Raw genomic sequence first — 20,115 nt, forward strand, 5'->3', positions numbered from 1 at the left:
CAAAGGAGAATCAAAGTCCCTAAACCTGTAGATTAATGCTCAAGTCTGAAATGGGAGCATTAAAAAATAAAAGTGTAACTGAGAAAGGTCCAGTTGAGGAATGTTAAGGAAGAAAAATTAAGAAACATAATCCCTTTTTGTGAGACTGCTGTGGCAGTACCCAGTCATCTAGAGCCAGCCCTCCCTCCAGCACAGCCCTGTGCCTCTCTGAGTTCTCCCAGCATTTGGGGTGCAGCAGGTCCTCAGAAACCTGCGAGGAGCAACAAGTTTTATGCTGCTTCCTCCTCAGCAGAAATACATGGCTGTGGAAAATTAAGGCTTGAAATGTCACTGAAAGCCACTGCTGGTTCTTGGCTGTCCATACTGAGGAAACGGCTCCAGGGCAGATGGGGAGTGGGCTTTGTCCCAGATGAGGGAATGGTGAACAGTGCTGGTGAGACTGTGCTGCAGTGGTCACAGTCAGCCAGGACACTCACCATGAGGAAGTTTGATAGGAGGGAGCTCATTCTGCATTTTCCTTGCCATGACTGATGGACAGTGGGGTGATGGCCGAAGAGGCGGTCCTGGTTTCCCTCTGCATTTCCCTTGGTATTAGGTGCTGCCCCTGTGAGGGTGTCATGTCAGAGTGGTGGGGACACTGAGCACACTCCAATCCCTCAGGAGAAAAAGAAGGAAGGGACTGTGTTTTGGGTTTGCATAATGCACTGGTTTTGTAACTGTGCTGGTCCACCTTGCTTCTTCCTTTCTGCACACTGGAACTGCCTGCAGTCACACAAATACAGGCCTTAGTCTGAAAAAAATGTAGTGTGATCTTGGTGGTGGCCAGTCTCTTCGCGAACGAAGAACCGGGGAAGGTCTTTCCACCTTCCAGCCTGCGCAGTGGATTTTTTAGGTGAGACACAGTGTGTGCGGAACTGAGCCCACCCTTTAATCCTGAGGTTCATCTGCCGGGGCCAAGCACGCTTGGACGGTGGCAGCGAGGTCCTCAGGACGTAGATGGATTGCCTTTACGGGCTAACGAGCTCCATCTGCCCGGGGAGGGGCCCTGACCGGGAATCGAACCCGGGTCTCTGCAGTGACAGTGCAGTGTGTTTTCCTCTACACCACCGGGGGAGTGTGATCTTAGTGTCAGCTCATTTGAATGCGCCTGGTATCAGAGCTTGAGCTGCATACCATTACCATACATGTTAATTAAATCCTGTATAATGACTGTATTTATCCCTACATAGTGAAGGTAGCACTTCAGCTTTTAAACTGAGATCCTGATTCTGACTGCACAGTAAGTCAACAGCAGTTGCTTTTGGTTTGCACTGATGTAAACTGAGAATCGTTTTTTCCCCGCGTAATGAGACATTTACAGTCACGCGTAGACTGACTGATGTGTGAAGTCAATAGGATTCTGTCTCTCAAAAGCAAATATTGAGGGAATTAGCAGCTGTATAAGCCAGTATTTACCATTTGGGTAATAAATCATAGCAGAGACTGCACAACACACTGACATCCTTATCTTGTCTTGTAACTGGTGCGAGTGAGCACAGCATCATTGAACTGCGGGAAGTACGTGGCTTAGCTAAGCTCAGCTCTGCACCTAGCAGCATCAAACACTCTGCCAGCTTGTCTCTGGCAGATTTCAAAGCTCTTTCTAAACCTGATTGAAGGAAACCTGTTTGCCCCGTCTGTGGAAGTGTTCAAGACCAGGCTCGATGGCCTTCTGAGCAACGTCTAGTGAGGTCTAGTGAAAGATGTCCCTCCCCATGGCAGGGGGTTGGAACTAAAGGATCTTTAAGATTCCTTCTAACCCAACCCATTTTTTTATGATTCTGTGAAGCTGCTCAGTATCTTGGAAGGGAGACAGGTAAGTAACTTCACTGCTGTCTGACATGATGTTCGCTTGCCCTTGCTTAATGGCATTGATAGGCTCTGAAGTAGTGCATTTTACATTTTTGTTTTCAAGTTAACCTTCAAAGACAAACCAGGGTGGGCTATGCCCTGAGCTGGTTCGGCATTAACAGTGAGGAAGGTCTGATGGAAAACAACTCATCTTTTGAATTAAACAACATTTTTCAGCTTGATGTATCACTGTTTGCCTTGATTTTGCTGGAGGTTTTCTGAAGGACTGATAACAGCCAATAAGGGACTGCTTACCTGAAAGTGAAGGATTATCATGTTTAGGAGAAAGGATGTTATTGCTATTCTTTCTTGAATATTTGAAATCTGGTTTTGCTATTATAAGCCAGCCTGTGTGAAAACAGCCTGTGGTGGCAGACAAGATTTGAAAGTTTAAGGTGAGTTTTCTTTTGTATTTCCTGATGTGCTGTCAACAATGCAAACAGAAGACAACATGTACTCTTGGTGAGCTGCATGTACCCACGGGGCCTTGCCCAGTTCAAAAGGTGATTGATTGAGTTGTTACCTGCCTGGTTTCAGCTCATCAGAAATAACCACTAAAACTGATTAACATTAAAAAAAGTCAGCTACCTTTCCTTTGACAAAGCTAGTGGCCAATACAATGCTGGGGGCACTTGTTGTCTGAGAGCTGTGAGTCATGTTACAGTCCAGAGAGGTTTCTCTCCCCTCTTATAATGAAAATGAGGGAGTAAGAGGATAGTCAGCCTCTGACACACCTAGCAACTTCTCAGCCTTGCCTAGTGGAATGTTTGCTGCCTTTTTCTTGGTATTTGGAAGACGTCACCTTGTTTAGGAAAACACCTGCCCCCTAAACAACTGCCCTCACAAGAGATCTGGATCAACAGTCACCACAGTGGAGTGCCCGGCTCCCTGCAGGGCACAGGGCAGGCGTGGGGGCAAGCAGGAGATGGACATGATGGACATGAGGGCCAAGGAAAGTATTGTAAACAAGCCAGCATGGAGAAGCTGGAGAAGGTGAGAGGTGCAGTGTCACAAGCCAGGTGAAAAAGGTCTGGGGTCAGGTCAGTGTGCAGAGATTTTCCAGATACAGAGTACAAATGAAGCCAAGCAATTAGGACAGCATTTTTGTCAGCAAATCTCAAGACCAGGAAAGTGTCAGCACAGGAAAGGAGATTTCTGCAGCAGAGAGAGAAAAGCCAGCCCTGTGCCAGGACTGTAGTGGCTTCCTGGGGTTGGCGGGGGGGAACTGTATGTGGGGCCAGGTTGCCCCCAGGAGATGGGGGCACCGGCACACCCTAAGGTTCTAAGGCAAGACACTGGTGAAGCCCACACAGGTATTTTATGCCAGGTGGTCCAGCGTGATGGGTATATCCCCACTGCTGGGGCACAGGAGGCTACAGCACAGGAGTGTTACAGCACCAATGGCTGGTGTTATCTGTTCAGGTTGCACAGAAATACTGTCACAGGGATTAAATATTCTGCTACAGGAGACATTGTGAGCCAGCATCTCATGGAACCAGCTCCATTCAGTGTAGACAGGGAAGGGGACAAAGAATGGCACAAGCTTATGTGATATTTTCAGTCCATTTGCAAGGGATCCTGGACAGGAAAATGTTGCAAGCCCCTCTGAGGACAGAGAAATATTACAAAGAGACCTACAGAGAAGCAGGAAATATGAGGAGGAAACAATAAAATGAGATTCAGCTTGGAAAAATACAAGGGAATACAGGTGGGGAATAATATTTAGTAATAACTTCAGTGGGAGGAAAAGAGTGGAAAACCAGAAAATCTGGAGGGAGAAGAAGAGTTCCTGCAAGACCAAAAGTGAACAGCAAATGAGATATTTTGAAAGGGAGGTGCTGAGGTCAGTGTGCTGAGCTGAGACTTGCATCCCAGCTCACTCTCCTGGGGGCATTAAGCACCACATGTAAGCAATGGCTTCTAATTGCACCACACTCTCCACTTTCCCCTAATAACCTTGATGATGGCTGGTAACAGCTGTACAGGGGCATGAAAACCCCCTGCTAATGGGCTTTGCCCTCTGACCGTGCCCAGCTAATAGGTAAGACATTTTGAAGTGGTTCTCCACGTGTGTGTTGTGAAGGGGTCATGTCTCTGGTGATGATTTCCTGCTGTTCCCTGCACAGCTCAGTATTATGGGCACCGTGGTCAGCACTGGCCAAGCCTGATGGGATTGCCTACGGCCACCTCAGGGGCACAGTTCCCCCTCAGAGGACACCACCAGCATGTAGGTGTGTGCTCTGGGCAAACCAGCGCCAGCCCAGCCTGTGTGGGATTTGTTGGCTGCTGCCCACCATCACTACTGCTCACCCTGCACACCATCTCTGGCACAACACGTGACTGAGCACTTCAGTGCCTGAAATAGGTATCAGTCTTTTCAGAAACAGGGACAGAAACGGGACACCATACACTTTAAACTGCAAGTGAGCAAGAACATAAATTTAAGGGGTGTAAGCAGCAGGAAAAAAAAGAGGAATGTTTGGGGCAGTCTGGGAAGATGGGACTGAGTAATGGGATGAAATTGAGCAAGGAGAGAGGCGTACAGCTTCTTGGGGTGAGTTTCCTGAGCCATGCATCATCCCTCACCAAGCTGTGTGACTTGGTGTGAAGAGCACTCAGCTAGGGTTGCAAGATGGGTGATGTCAGGAGCGTTTCCATCCCTTCTTATAGCAATATAAGGCCAAAAATGTATTTATGGGCCATGCAGCAGGTTTAGAATTTTTTAATCCTCACATTTTAGGATCTTGTGTTTTAAAGAAAAGAGGGAGTCTGTCTCTCCTGCACTGCAGCTGCACATTCCTTGGTAGGAGCTGAGAGCTGCTGTGCCCAGCCTGGTCCCTGGTTTGAGCCCAGTCCTGGACTGCCATGTCCCAGTGCTACGCAACAGCATCGCACGAGGGTTTTCCAGTTCCTGTATTACATGTGGACTATTCCTTCTGAGTTGCAACCCAATAGACCTTGGTCTCAACTGGCACTGTAGCCTATAGAAAGTAAATAAATGAGCAAGCACAAGTGGTGGTTTGGAAAGATGCAGAGTTCATCAGCAAGTTTCCACACCATCTCTCCCCATGCCATCCATAGTCACCACATAGACTAGGAAAAACCCACCTCTCTCGACCGTGGGAAAAAAACTGCCAAGGAGATAAAAACCCCCACATAAAAATACAAGAAAAAGCTGTGACACAAACTGTTGACCTCTCCTGCTGCACAGTGCTTGCTGCCTCAGCATATCTACTCCAAGCCATGGCTGACCCCCTCCTTTCCTGACAGCTTTCAGCTTCCAACCTTGCTCCCTCTCTTCCCCCAGACACTAGGAAGCGGTGGCATTTTAGGACGTGCCGTGTACAGCCTGACTAAGGCTACTTTTCTCCCAGACTGGTCTTTGTTGGATCTGCATGTTTATGACTCAAAGATCCAATTTCCTATCCATGCCCTCTTGGCTCCCCCAGCCATCTGCCCACCTACACAGTGCAATGCCAGCATCACCAGCAGCAGGAGGGAGCAAACACCAGGAAAGCAAAGTGGCCTTGTCCCAGGCTTGCATCATGCCCCCGGCACAACGGGGGTTTGGTTTTGGTCTCACTTATGAGGGTGGAGTTTGCTCAAGCAAGAAGGGTTCCCATGCAGGGGGTGGGGGGAACAGCGGGGTCTCTTACTGAGTTGTACATTCAAAATGCTCAGCTGGTAACTGTGAATCCTACTGAAAGCAAAATCCTCAGAAAATGCTCTCTGCTGCAGAGCATTTAGTATTATTTGGAAATGGGGAACCTGATGGAGCCATGGGCTCTGGCCCATCCTGCTCCTGCTGCTGCTCCTCAGCCACCCCTGTAGCCACTGAGACATGAGGGGTCCCCATCTCACCTGATGCTCAGTTGCCATCTCCCTGCTCCCCTTCTCTACAAACACCCACCCTCACGTATGCCCCACTGGGGCACCGTGTTCAGCCACGTAAGTGGATGGGTTTACTGTTACTCTTTAAAAATACAGCAAAAAATCCAAACTTTGCTTTTTGCCAGAGTCTGGAGAAGTGGGCTGGTCAGATGTGCTTTTGTAGACAGAAAAAAGTAAATTATTAACTGAAGAAAAAAAGAGCCTATGACAAAGCAAACAAAACTAAAGTCACACCGTATTTATTAAGAAACAAAGGAAGCTTTCTTCTTCATTTGTAAGAAACACTTTAAAGCAAGTGCTCTTTCAGTGATTTAAAAGCTATATTAAATGGTAACATTGGTTTTACATTATTGTACATGACATTAAAAAATCACCACATCTCACAAAATTCCTTCTATTACAACTCAGGCTTCTCTGCCTTCCATTGTAAATAAATTTCTACAGACTTAAATTTAACTTATTATTTTTTCTTCTTTTTTCTTTTTTTTTTTTAAACAAGTAAACAATATACAAAGATTCACCTGAATTTCATAGGTCAGAGGAGGTGTCCTTGCCAGGGCCTGTGCAAGGCAGGCAGTGTGCGCACTGGTGGCAGGGAGAGCTGATTTGGTTCACAGCTGGGAAACCTCACGACCACAGGGATGAGCTGCTTGTCTGATCACGCAGGCCAGGTCTCACGTGGAGCCAAGCGCCTCCAACTCCTTCTGAAGCCACGGGCAGCTGCCAGCTCAGCTTGGGAAGGCCAGAATGATCACGCTATGATGTACTCCCTTTCAAAATCCCCACGAGACCACACAGCAGGGTGAGTCCTTCAGGAGCTTGGCAGCACCCAGCTCTGGTGCAACGACTGCCTTGGAGGTCCCCAAGCACCAAGCTGTGCAGGCACAGCAGGGAGGGCACTGGCGCCTCCAGCAGCCGGGCACTGCCTTCCCAAAGACGCCCAGCCCGGCTGGAGGGGATGCCAGGTCCCATACACCGATCTTTCTGTCCAGGTCCTGCACACTGGCTGGGCAATCGCAGCCAGGAACAACAGATCTGGGATAAATTACCTATTCATTTCCCCATGTCAGTGGCCAAACCATTTCTGCCCACTGCAGACTGCCTGTGTGTGGCATATTTATGAGTAAACCACTGGATTTGGCAATGTGTCTGCACCTTATGTGTCATTTAAAAACAGACATACAAAAAATAGCAGTATCACAGTTATTGCTACATATTGACACAGTATCAGACAATAAGAAACCTTTTATAATCTCTGGTCTGGTTACAGTAATTGCCTGTTCTTTTGTATAGAGCCTCAGTCTTCTGTTGCAGTTTTGGCTGAAGAACAAATGGATGGAAATGCAGAGACTGTGCTTTTTTAAGAGACAAAACCAGCCTTAGTTTGCTACATCTGGGTTGATATATTACAATTAGCATGATCTGATTATTCCCAGCACGCTGTAGCCGTTCCATCTGGAGAGGTGTTTTCTCCAGATAAAGCAAAGCAAGAGGGGAGCCAGCAGCTCCAGTGTGAAGCGTCTCCCCTGTCCACACCTCACCACCTCCCTGATCCCCAGGGCACCGCAAGCACCCTTGTCCTTTGGTTGGGCCTTTGTCCTTATTTTTAAATACAGCTGTGCCTTCCTAGTCCGCTGCCCCACAGGTAAAGAAGAAAAGAGGATGGGTTTCAAACCTGCACCAGCCCTCCCATGTCCCAGCCAGGGCAGTTCTCTGTGAGACTCCCCCACTCCCACGTGGGAGGGCAGGGGATTCAGAATGGGCTGGCAGAGGAACCAGACAAACTCCGTTTTCCTACAGTCAGACTCAGCTGCAAGCAGGGTTTGGGGCTGACAACTTCACATGTATTCCTGCGGGATTAATATTCCATGAGAAGTGAGGTTAAACCAGGCATGTTTGGAATCACAGTATGACCTTTCCCTGCGAAGGCAGTTTCAGCTCAGACACTGCCAGCTGTACCAAAGCTTTGCTGAGTATCACAAAGAGCAAGCACCTCGTACCCTGTTTTTAGTAAAATGTTCACAAAGATAGTCTGTGCAAACCACACTACTGGGTCCTGATCTTGAGACAAAACCAAATCAAGAAGGGTTTCAAGTGCACTGGAAGAAGAGCCGAATAATTCACTCTTCTAATTCCTACATAAATACCAGGGACAAGGAAAATTGGTCTTTGCAAGACCGAGCCTCTTGTGGCATTTTATCCCAAACCAGGTGTGTATAAGAAACCGTGGAGGCTGGTACCAGCACCCTGTGCGCAGGGCTTGATTGCACCGTTTGGCTCTTGGTTGTGATTGTCTGTAAAGCACCGGGAAATGTCATTAAGGAGCTGGGAGAGGAGAAGAGAGGTTTCTTAAGTACTGCGGTCTTGTACAGCGTAACAAAACTCTCTCTACGAATTAATTAGGCAAATACTTCTGACCATGTCATACCTGAAGGGCACTTAATGGCTCCGACATTTATCTCTCAAATACAGTAATGTGAAATACATATGCATTTTCAGCGTAATCCGCCGCTGCCGTAAATCACGCACTGGAATGAGAGCGTATCTGGCAACGCTAATTCCGAGATATCATCCTTACAGTTTCTGGCAACAGACCCCGTTGAAAATAAATGGTTTATAAACACTGTCTGACATGCATGAGCCTTTCAAAATTATTTACAAGTGATGTTCTGGGAGCTTCATTCCAAGGAAGTATTTCTCCACCGTGCAGTTTAGATATCACAATCTGCTGGGCAGGGAGGGGGAGGAAGGCGTCAGCGCTACACAGTCACAGCTGGGTACATCTTCTGTTCACTGTTGGTGTGTGGGTAGGGCGACTGGATCTGCCTGTAGCCGCTCTGCAAACCATCCAGGAAGGGGGGCACCGGGGTCAGCGGCATCGAGTCATGCTGCACAGCATAGCCCACGTACTGGGGGTGCAGGTACTGCCCCTGGTGCGGCACGATCTGGGTGGCCTGCTGGCAGTTCAGCACCGAGAAGTTCGTCGGCATGTTGACATAGACATTATTCATGGTCCCTTCTGGCAAACAGCAGTTGGTCTGGGACCTGGTCGGTGGGGCTCTGGCCCCTGAGTTGGCGCTGGAGCTGGAGCTGGCAGCCGTGCTGGACTGGCGAGAGGAGGAGCCCCGGGAGGTGCTGGCACTTGGGATCATGGGGATCGTCTCCATCAGGCGGGTGCCCCCAGGAGCTCGACTCTGCTGGGGCTCCTGCTTGGGCCGCAGGCATCTGCAGCAGCAAGCTGCCACCAGTGACCCCAGGATGATGAAGGCGACAAATACAGATCCAACGATAAGGAATGGCACGTAGATGGGCACTGCAATAGCAAGGAAAACATTGTCACTGGGGCCAAGAACAAACCTCAGTAGCTCCAGCAAGAGTCCCCCCTTATCCAAGCGGAGCCCACTCCTCCCAGCACAGGTCAATGCAGGGCGAGCACTGACAGCTGTGTGTGCAGCCAACCATTTTACACTGAAATGACGAAAAGGGCTGCCTAAACCAACAGCTTAAGTTTCCAAAAGCCTCTTTTTAAAGTTATTAGCAGGAATGAAAGCCCACAGCTCACACCTTGAGGGAGGACAGCTCACTCCTGATGATGGTGGTCTAGTCCATATTAACCACTGCTGCACCTTTCATCAGACTGCATCTCCAATATGCCCTACCAGAAGAATCAGGCAAGATATCGCTAGGTTTGAACAGTGCCTTAGGGAGATACTCCTGCTGAGGGCTCAGGAGCACAGGGTAGTCAAACACCAGTGCTGCATCGTATCGCTCCCCATCACCAGCCCACTCTGGTTTGTTGTCAGGCCACCCCCCTGCCGGGGAAGGGAGGCAGTCACGCAGTGACCATACAGCAGTCACAGGGCCTCTGACACCCCATAGCGCTGGGGATGTGTCCACTTGCTCTGCACTTCAGACCTGGCTTTAGGGAGAAACTACAGAGCAGGCAATGGGGAGACTGCATCATGCTCCAAAGCTTCGCATCCAGCAGAGGACCAGCATCGCTCCTTGTGAGGCTTAATGAAGGGACATCAGGGCAGGACGAGTGAGGGTGGGCAAGGGGTGGGAGCAGAAAGTATGGGTGATGCATTATTGGTGGGGTCAGGAGCCACTAAGCATGGCAAACACCATCCTTGGAAGGACCTGGGCTCCAGGTACTTATCCACCACTCCCAAGAAAAAAAGCTGTTTGCCTCAATAAGAAATGTGCATGGATATATCCAGAAATAATGAAGGAGAGGTGCATCTCTTCAGTGCTTGTGAATGCTCCCAACAACGTGCCTGGACTTCATCATTTCCACCAAAACACAGCAGCCCTAAGACTCTGGCAGAGCTGTGGACCCCTGCTTGACCCTGTCTGACCCTGCTGAGGCAGCCACTGCTAATGACATGCAAGTTAATAGTGCCAGTGCAGGGTGACGGCTCCCAAACCTGCTGAGCAGTAAATACCAATTATAAAAAAAATGCCTTGTTCTCAGAACTGCAAAGAAGGTTTATCTGTCTGCTCAGGTCAGAACACCTCCTTGCACAGCTGATTATATGGAGCAAGTTATAACCAAAAGGACACAATTCTTCCATCATTTTAGCACTTTTAAACAAAAGGCTGCAAAACATTATCTCCACTTCTGTGTTTGATGCTGCAGCGGCTCTTAAGCAGGTGCAAGCACTTGCTATAGACAGTAACACGCAAGTTTTCCAAGAGTAAATCTGTCCTAATTATAACATCACTTCAGGCTACTTCTCGTGAGCTCAGTGTGCATGAATGGCAGCAAGTGTGCTGGGGAGCCACCGGGGCTTTTTTAAACAGTAGTAGAAAGACTTGAGTTTATCCTTGAAATTCAATCTTGTAAAGCCAATCCTAAGTGGGGATATCTGAGCTGGAAGAACATACACAATTACAGCGGGGACCGGCCAGAGTCCTTTTGAAATATCCTGTTACTTTTTCTCTTTTGCTCATACGGGTTTTCTCATTTTTTCCTTCTCTTTTGAACGGGAAGCACGGCCGGGGCTGAGGAGCCCGTTTGAAGTGGCGGCAGAGCTGCGCCAGGCCGGTACTGGGGGGAGTGGTGTCACCTGCTCTAACGGAGACGTGGCTGGGATTTCCCGGCGGAAAAAGACAGGCCTTCAGCTCGGGCACTTCTCTCCCTGTTACAGCCGCCGCCGGGCCCGGCCAGCCCCACCTCCGTCCGTCCTGCCCCACGACTCGACTCAACGGAGGAGGGAACCGCTGACAGCGGGGGGGAAAGGGGGTGGAAGAGGGGGGTGGAAGGGGCGGGTAAGAAGTTTAACGCAAACCCGCGCGGAGCCGCCGAGCCGGAGAGACCCGCGGTGCCACCCCTGGCGGGGCCGCCTCACCTGCCGCGCCGTCGGAGCCGTCCTTGCCGGGCCGGCCCGGCTCGCCGCCGCCCTGCCGCCGGTCGTTGTCGCAGGCGCCCTGGTCGAGCCGCGCCTCGGCGCTGGAGCAGCAGTACCGGAGGGCGCAGCTGCCGCAGCAGATGGTGGCGTCGCCGCCGTCGAAGCGCTCGGGGCACTGGAAGCCGTCCCGCCAGCCGCCCTGCCCGTCCAGCCAGCCGTGGCAGTACTCGCCGCTGGCCGCGGCCCCCGCCGGCAGCAGCCAGCCCAGCGCCGCCAGCAGCAGCCAGCCCCGCATGGCGCCGCCGGGGGGGGCGGCCGCGCCGTCAGAGCCCCCCCGCGCCGGGGCAGCGCCGCCCGGCCCCCCGGGGCAGGCAGCCGCCGCGCTGCGGGCAGTGTGGCCGCGGGTCCCGCCGCCGCCGCCACATGCCCGGGGCCGGCCCGCGGGGTACGGAGCGGCTTGCCGGGACGCACCGCCCGAGCGGCACCGGCGGGGCGGGGAACGCTGCTACTCGGCTCTCGCTCGCCGCCTCCGCGCCGCGCCGGCCCGGCCCGCGCCCTCCTCCGCGCCCATGGGCGAAGGCCGGCGGGTACCCGCGATCCTCCCGCCGACGGAGCGGAGCGGGCGCCGAGGATCCGCCGGAGCCGCCTCCCGGTGCGCCCCGTCCGGCGCCGCGCCCGATCCGCCACTGCGCGCGGGGGGCGCCGCGCCCGCTCTTATAGGCGGCGGGGGCTGCCCAGCGCGCATGCGCCCGCCCCGCCCCTGCCCGACGGGAGGGGGAGAGGGGAATGAGGGAGAAGGGGAAGGGGTCGAGGGGGACGGGGAAAAGGGGAGAGGAGTGGCAGCAGAGGCCAGCCCGGGGGTCGCACTGCCGCTCCCCCAAGACCCGCGGTGGGTGTCCTTCCCACCGCCCCTCCAGGTGCTATGACCGAAGGAGCCCCCCGCCCCAAAAAAGCGGCCGCCCGTATTTTTGCCTCACGGCTTCCTAAAAGGCAGCGGCAAACCAAGGATGTACCTTCAAACACGGCCGAGGTGTCAACGAAGTTTGTATTTTCTCCTTCCCTCTGAGACAGGTCTCCTGGCACCGACCGCAGCTTTCACTTAAACTGTGTTACGTCAAGTAAAAAAAATGCTTATTTTAATAAAAAGGCACGAACAGGGTAGCTCTGATAAGGGGCACCGGTTTTAAATCCTGCTGGTAAGGAATGTCACTGCAAAGTATTGTTTATTTCTCTCATTCTTTCAAGCTTTTCTTCTTCAGTGAAATTACTGTCCTTCCCTGATAACATATCAGTCCTTCCCCCTCCCTTTTCATCCGCCTGTTTCGTTCTCTTTTCAGACACTCTCTGGAGCTGCAGGTCTTCATGGAGCTGCTGGTCTTGTGGAGCAGATTCTGCTCAAATTAGGGCCCAGGTAGTAGAATTTGGCCCCTTGAGTTTCGCTGCTGCTCGCAGTACTTTCCCAGCCACAGCCCTTTCGCAGCTCAGCTGGTGGCTGGTTCCCACACACCTCACACCTCACTTACCTCAGAGATGATTAGTAACCCAGAGCAGCTAACCTTTGGAAAAGTCTGTAGTTATCAAGATAAAAAGTGGGATTGCAGGTTCTGTGCCATCAAATCGACCCAGCTGGGTGAACGAGAAGAAACTTGCAGCGGTTTGAATGATGGAGTTTGAGATGCTCCATCTCAAAACCCGTCAGCTCTGGCATGAGGAGCCCACCACAGACAGCTGTGACCGATGATGGATTTCGTACACTGCACCCGCACCACCCACAGCACCCATTGCCCAAGACACCCCCCGTGCTGTGGGTCAGCGATGAGTCACAGTGAGGAAAGCAGACTGTCTGGGGAAGGAATTAGAACCATGAAGCTCCCGCCAGTGACCTGTCTTTGGACGTCTGGCAGCCACAAGTGACAGCACAGCAGCTGTTAAATACCTACATTCACAGAGATCTTCCTACGAGATCATTTTCTTTAAATCTGGGTTGGAGTCACATTTTCATAATAAGAAAAGCAGCTTCTCGATTCTTTTATACGTGGCAAGGAAAATACTTTCCCAGCCCCATCCTTTGAGCTGATGGTTTACTGATACTCAGTAAGGTGGATCTCTTTCAATAGCAATAACAGCCTATGGGAAGATAGGTAAAAAGCAAATTATCTAATCTAACCTATCTGTACTCCGAGTTAGGAGCCTCAATCACAACAAAATACCAGCACCAGATCTCCTGCAGAGATTATCTGTAACAGGTACTTTATATATTCAAGCTTGGTATTTGTTTCAACTTGTATGGGTAGCAGCAGAGATAATAGCATACCTCATTATGCTTTTGTAAAACTTAAAACATTTGGCACTTTGCAAAATGCTTTAGATCCTATTTAGCAAAAGACTAACTAGTGGAGGGTTTTTTCCCTCACTGTCTTTACAAGCTGATCAGGTAATACCCCTATGATTTAAATTTAAAAGCACACAAAAAATCAAGAACCAAAATATGTGAAAATACATAAGTATAGCAACAGTCTTTTCTACTCTGCAACTTTTTCACTCATTTTCTGGTATCTAGCATAAATTAGCTCAATCTATTTCAATACAAAATAAACTCACCACTAAGGTCCCAGATCCTGTAGGACACAAACTCCACCTATCCCATCAAACCAAGTGTTGTGCAGCTTTTAGATATAACTGAAACATCATATAGATGTAAGAGTGGGAAGGGATTTTTAAATCCTAGAGAAATTCATTAATGATCACATAGTCCATAAATCTCTATCTGCTTCAACTTTAATTTTTTTTTCTACAAATCTCTGAATTTTTAGTCCTACTACCATGTGTAGTTTTCTGAGGTCTTTGCGTGAGTAGACATGTTCTTCGCCCTCTCCAGCCAAAAGCATGGGCTCAGGAAAGTGAATAACCACATTTTGTTTTAGTAATTTGAAGAACTCACCCTCTATTCTGCTATTCCTGAAAAATCATCTCCCTTATAGCAGGGAAAATAAGAGGTAAAAGAACCTTTTTTAGTTGTCTGAAACTGCTAAAGCACATTTGCCATATAATTTTTAACACTCTGAGCTGCAAACTATCAGTGCAGCAGTGTTGGGGATAAGGCCATCTACAGCACTTTACAGCTTCTATAGGACCCAGGGTTCAGCTGTTATACTGGCTGTGTGAGAGCAGTACCTGCACATCTGGATGCCTGGGCATGGAGCTGTGGCACAGCTCCCTGTGCCGCTCATCCTTGCAGGTAGAGCTGCTGTGGGATAATCGCCACCACAGGCTCAAGTGACTGCGTAAGTGACCAGTATGTTCTTACCTTGTAAATTCATTTAGTCATTGCATTGACAGACATCCTCCTTATTATAAAAAAGGCATTTTTGCTGCTTTCCTACTGCAGTCCCTCTACAGATGGGACTGTTATGTGCCTTCAGAGCACGATGCTTTGCTTTCCTAAGGTTGGCAGGCCTCATTTACTCAAGCTCTTTGCAAATACAAACTGCTTCTACTTCAAAAAACAGACAACAATACCAGAAAAGGCATGAAAAAGAGAGATAATACAAAACCATGTCTTTCATCCTGAACAGCTCACAGTTCAAGAAGGGGAAAAACAAGGACACCTCACTTTGAGTCTGAGCTGCTGAACTGTTCCCAGCGAGGTACTGCAAACATTTGCCGGGGCTGGCTGTGCCAGCACTCATCAGACAGGAAGGAAAGAAAAGAAAGGACAAGAGGAATTTGTGACAACAAGTAAGAAACAACAGTCCCTCTCCCTCCCCCTTGGGTGTCCATCCTCCAAGATAACGCAGGAACCCAGACCTCTCACCTTATTCTATATCTCTGTCTGTTTTGGTTGGAACCTCCTTAGAGCTAGGAAAAGGAAAACCCTGCAATGCAACTCTTCAAGCTGCTGTGAGCTTCTGTGGGTGTGTAAGTGGCTCTCGCTGTTAGGGATGTTTTGCTTTCCCTATCGAATTTCCAACCCATGCTGTTGCAGCTTGCCACATTCCCTTGATGATCAGAGAGACATAAAACCAGCAGCAACTCTTATTCCGTTTTTTTTGACCCACTGGAGATAAACTTTCAGTGGTGGATGGATGCTTTTCTTTTCTTCCCCTTTGGAATCTTCTGTTTCATTATTGATAACCTTGTCGCTTGTGTAAGTGTGTTACTTGGGTGTAAGTGAGATTACCTGCTTTTCGTTGCCCAGCCCTGAATGCCAAACAGACATTTGTGTACCTTTCTCATTATATTTAGCTCATGTACCTGTCATTACATCATTAGCATCAAACACTTGCAGCCTTATCAAAAATCTTGAAAATCTGGATTTGGAAATTACTTTGGTCCTACAGTTGTGTCCACGACATTGCAAATCAGTATTGTAAATTAAAACTCATAACCTGAAGTCTTCTCCTTCCCTTCTTGCAGAGAAAATCTAGAATTCATCATCACGGTACTATTGTTTGGATGATCTGGCATCCAATCATCTGTGGCCAGACTTTCCACAAGAGCTGGATTTTATTGCAGTTTGGACACTTCTTCAACAGCAGAGAACCCTCTTCCTGGTAACGTAAAATAAAGGAAACCATTCCAATCTGAAACCCCATGTAGTTGTTTGTGTGTTTTTTTAACTTATAAATAAATCACCTTGGAGCCATGGGTTGGCAATCCCTGCATCTTTTACATTTATCCTGGCAAAGTCGCTTCTCAGGCAAAACTGTATTTCCCGCTGATACAGCAATGCCTTGCTGCCCCCATGTGAAGTTAGTGGGAAGGGTAGTGTTATTGAAACTCCATCACTATGGGTTTTGTCCCAGAGAACTGTTGAATTCAAGACTGCAATCCACACTGACAGGTTTTACTAACGTAATTTCCCAGATGAGAATAGTTACCTGAATATATGGGCTTAACTAAGTAGGGTTTCCTTCTCTTTACACCCTGGTTATTAACTACCTTTTACACTAGAGTAGCTGTACCTGTGGTAAGCATAATTTAAGCACCATCAATACCTTTAAAGCTCGAAACTGCCACTCCGATTGTGGTATTAGTTGCATAAGCCAGACTGGTTTTTATTTCTGCTTAGGGACCATATTTAATATCTACATTTTAAAATACACATGTATTCATAGCAAAAGGCTTTCTTTTATTGGCTCTCATTTCCTGGAAAATAATTAGATCAAGATGACCCAAGGAAAAAAACCAACACTCACAGAAGGAGGCAAAGGACTATAAAAATAGCTTTGAATGAAATGATATGAAGTTAGCACACTCCTCAGGGGCTGGGCTGTGGATCTGCAGTGGCTGCACTGGCACCGAGCACATCAGTGGGCAAAGCTCGGCTCCTGCTGTCAGTGCTCGCTGTCTCAGCACACGCAGCAGCGACAGCAGAAATCAGCGCTGGCACCACCTTATCACAGCCAGCACAGACACCTCCCCTATCGCATGTCTGGCTCCAAAATGCACCACTGTCTCGATAACGGGGTTAGGGGATGCAGGCTGAAGGGAGGTGAGCAGGGTAACAGTGAGTGCTGGGGGACATCTCTGTCCAAATTCACGAATGTAGGAGGAGGCTGTTTCTCAGAAAACATTCCTCCAGTTCCAACACACAGCCCCATTGGACTGGGGCTTTAGGGAGTTTGTTAGCACTGCCCAACTACTCAGCCCTGATCAGTACAATTGTCAGGCTTCCTGGAGTCTTAGTACACTGATTTTTTGAGTTTTCACTTACTGCTGACACAACAGGATGTAAAGCCCTGGACACAAACCTAATGTGCACATCTTCAAATTGAAAGGGATGCCGTTTCCTAATTGAATTATTATTTCTGCTCTAACCAACCACTCCAGACACTGGCAAAAAATGAAAGAATTTTAGCCTTTTTTTTATTCCACTCCCCAGACAAAAACAAAGAAAGAATTACCTGTGGACTAAATCCATCTTCCCACTGCCTGCCCTCACAGTGACACGAGCCTACTGGATAAAGTATCATTTTTTAAAGCTATTTCAAATAAAAAAAAAGACAAAGCCAGGAAAGCACAGGAATTTTCCACATTCACTCTCCAGTTTATGCCACACGGGACATAAAGCATAAGCATTTTATCAAATGCAGGAAGAGAAAACTAAGGATAATTTCAAAACAGAAATTTACTGCTGCTCACTTCCTCATGCCATAGTGCAAGACATGGATTTGGTCACCATGTAGTGAAAGCAGCATCACCACACAGCTGTAAGCCCAGGTTATTGCCTGTACAGTAAGTTCAGAGAGCTATAGCAAGTAAAAAAGCTTTTCTTCTCTGGTACAGTTAAACAGGACTTGGCACATCTAAATTTGCAGTTTTGGGTTTTATAGAGGGATTATTTCTGCAGATGAGCAAGAAGCAGCAACTTGTTTTGAAAAACTAACAATATTTATGAGAATATTTTCTAGATCAGGACATTTTTTATACTGCTTACAAAAGAAGCAAAAAATACTGTTTCTGCTTGCATCATTCCTGTTTTACTTGACATTAATAGCATAGCTCCAATACGACTTACCTTAAAGATGATCTAGCCTGGCAAGGAGGCTTTGGAATTTCCCCCTCCCTCCCTCCTTCCCGTCCCTCCCCCCCACCCCACCCCATCCACTTCTCAAGGCTAACTTTAAACGATACATCCAGTGCTCTGCAGGGATGTTCCATTTTTAATGTTTCTGTCACTGCTGAAATGGTATCACCATCCATCTGCCCGAGATCAGGAGCTTACCCCTAGATCACTTTTGCCCCCATATTTCCCAACAGCTCCGAAGCCTATTAAACCCTGATGCCACCCCAGCATGGATACTGCCATGACAGAGCAACATATAATGATTGCACCAGCTGCTGCAGCACTAGAAATAAGTCACAGGGAGGGGGGGATGATGAAGTTGACAGTTCTGAAGTGTAAAATCACAAATTACTCAGAAGAGATTAGCTAAATACTGTTACCAATGAAGTATAAATTTAAGCTAATAGGCACTTGTATTAGACCTGCATCTTCACTACAGAAATTAAATCTGAATGAGCTATGAGTCTTTCTACCGTTTCAGCCCCTTCTGCACATCCCCGATGCAAGCAGAAGGTTGCTGTTGGCACTGACAGAGCATCATCACACCTGAAGCCAACAAAAACAATGTTAAGAGCCTTCGCTCTTTGCTCTCAGAGCAGTGCTCAGCATCAACTTCACTTTGCTACTGTGGGATCAAGTAGGAGCTTTGCCCTGTGGTCCGTACTGCATAAACTTAGTTGGCAGCCAAAGGTCTGGCCCTCCCCGGGAATGAGGCTTGCTGCTGGTTTGGCAGCTGGAAGGATGTGAACATGTGCCTGCTCCTTGAAAGCTATTCTTGCAGTTTAAGCATTGCACTGCTACTGTGGGGGTAAGCAAAGGCAATGTTAGGTGCTGTGAGTTCCTTCAGACAGCCACCAGTTCCCTTAGTCAGCAACCAAAATAAAAGGTAAAAAAGACAATTCCTATTTGACACTGATAAAATGTGCATTGCTAATTCTCATTTCCATGGCATCAAGGCAGGCACTTTCCTTCTGCTATCGCTTCTGTCGGTTCACTTCGACCTGATGCTAAATCAGAAGTCCCATAGCTGCCTTCAGCATTGGTGTTAAGGATAAAGGAGGCAACACGTTGGAGAGCTATGCTGAGCACAGCTGCACTGAACAACAAAGGCAGCACATTGGTAAGATACAGGTATGCTCACCATCACTCCTCCACACATTGTCACAAAATGAATGTCTCCAGCAGAGATAGAGAGATGTCCCCACGCTATAAAGGACTAACTGCTCACTGCCATTTCATACACTTAGCATTTGTGCCCACCCATTCCAAGCCTTTTTTTGAAAGATAGACTTTTTTTTTTTTTTTTCTTTTCCAGAATGGACACCTTTATCACATGTATCTTACTTTGTCCCCAAATAGAATAACAGTGAAAGTGTTTATGCTCAAAGGTTAAATTCCTTTGTGTGGATATTGATAAAGAAATAAGGTTAGCCCAAACAGCCCAGGAATGCTAACACTCTTAACAGGATGAGAGGGGTTTGGATGTTTTTTCAGTTTAGGGTATCTTCTACTTAGGTACTCAGCCAAGGAGTTAATAGACTACCCAACTGTACACAGTTTGTGCATACTTTTTTCCCCAAGGTTTCACTCAAATGAAAGTCTACACCAGCTGCCTGTCATCATGTTTTTTTCCCATGAGAACTTACCCATGTCTTCTCTTAATAAGACTACATGGTATTTTTCAGAATTTCAAGTTTTGTATAATAAATAGTTTGATTTTGAATATTCATTAAATCTGTATTTCTTTCCCTTTTTACTACAGCATAGTGTCTGACACAACCTCATCCTCCTAGCTTGCTTGTGTAACCGGGACCATCATCACCTCAGAAGTATATATCCTGTTAACACAAAGTGCCACATTAAATACAGAGAGCCAGCAAGGGATTTTTTTGACCAGGAGGTATACACCAGCCTCTAATCAGAAATGGATTTTGGAAGCAATAATATGACGTTCTAAAAAGCTGCTGTCTTTCTTCTGCCCAAGCACATGCCTTAGGGCGACACCTGCATTGACAAGAAAAGAGAAATCCCATCAGTTTGTGAAACATTATTTAACAAACAAATGAAGTACCTTTTGCTCTTTCAGCTATCGACCTGTTCAGGACAGGAATACATGTTCCAAGTTTTTCATAAACTGTTCAACAAAAATGACCTGATATCCTGGTGGGGGTCAATCTATACTCAAAAGTAAAATCAACCCAGAAGCTCTTTGAGTTTGCAGATGCTTCTAATCTTAATCATAACCTGTTCATAGTAAGCTAGGATTGCCTTACTTCTAGGTGAGAAAAAGAAAACAAACCATTCTTTGGAAAAGTTATCAAAGCTAAAGAAACACATAGCCTACTCACCTCCTCACTGTGGCATTTAACTGCAGCCATGGGCTATAAAGATTAAATTCCTGAGGCTGAGTAAAAA

General features: G+C 47.9%; 1 protein-coding gene across 1 annotated transcript; it reads right to left on the reverse strand.

The window, feature by feature from the left end:
• Nucleotides 1–748: 748 nt before the first annotated feature.
• SHISA2 (shisa family member 2) lies at nt 749–11,427 on the reverse strand. Its single transcript, XM_027885036.1, has 3 exons — nt 11,133–11,427; nt 6,016–9,094; nt 749–758 (listed from the first exon to the last, which is right to left on the reverse strand). Exons 1-2 carry the CDS (start codon nt 11,425–11,427, stop codon nt 8,541–8,543), a joined length of 849 nt encoding a protein of 282 aa, XP_027740837.1. The 3' UTR covers nt 749–758; nt 6,016–8,540.
• Between the last annotated feature and the right edge of the window lie 8,688 nt (nt 11,428–20,115).

The sequence above is a fragment of the Empidonax traillii genome, unplaced genomic scaffold (assembly GCF_003031625.1).
Source record: "Empidonax traillii isolate 1590-97213 ecotype Southwest subspecies unplaced genomic scaffold, ASM303162v1 scaffold9:size3134949, whole genome shotgun sequence".
Classification (NCBI taxonomy): Eukaryota; Metazoa; Chordata; class Aves; order Passeriformes; family Tyrannidae; genus Empidonax; species Empidonax traillii.

Excerpts from the sequence above, each read along its gene's own strand:
- SHISA2 (XM_027885036.1), bottom strand. The coding sequence starts at position 11,427 with ATGCGGGGCTGGCTGCTGCTGGCGGCGCTGGGCTGGCTGCTGCCGGCG. Across the intron at positions 9,095-11,132 it reads CGGCTCCGACGGCGCGGCAG|TGCCCATCTACGTGCCATTC; the intron begins GTGAGGCGGCCC and ends TTGCTATTGCAG.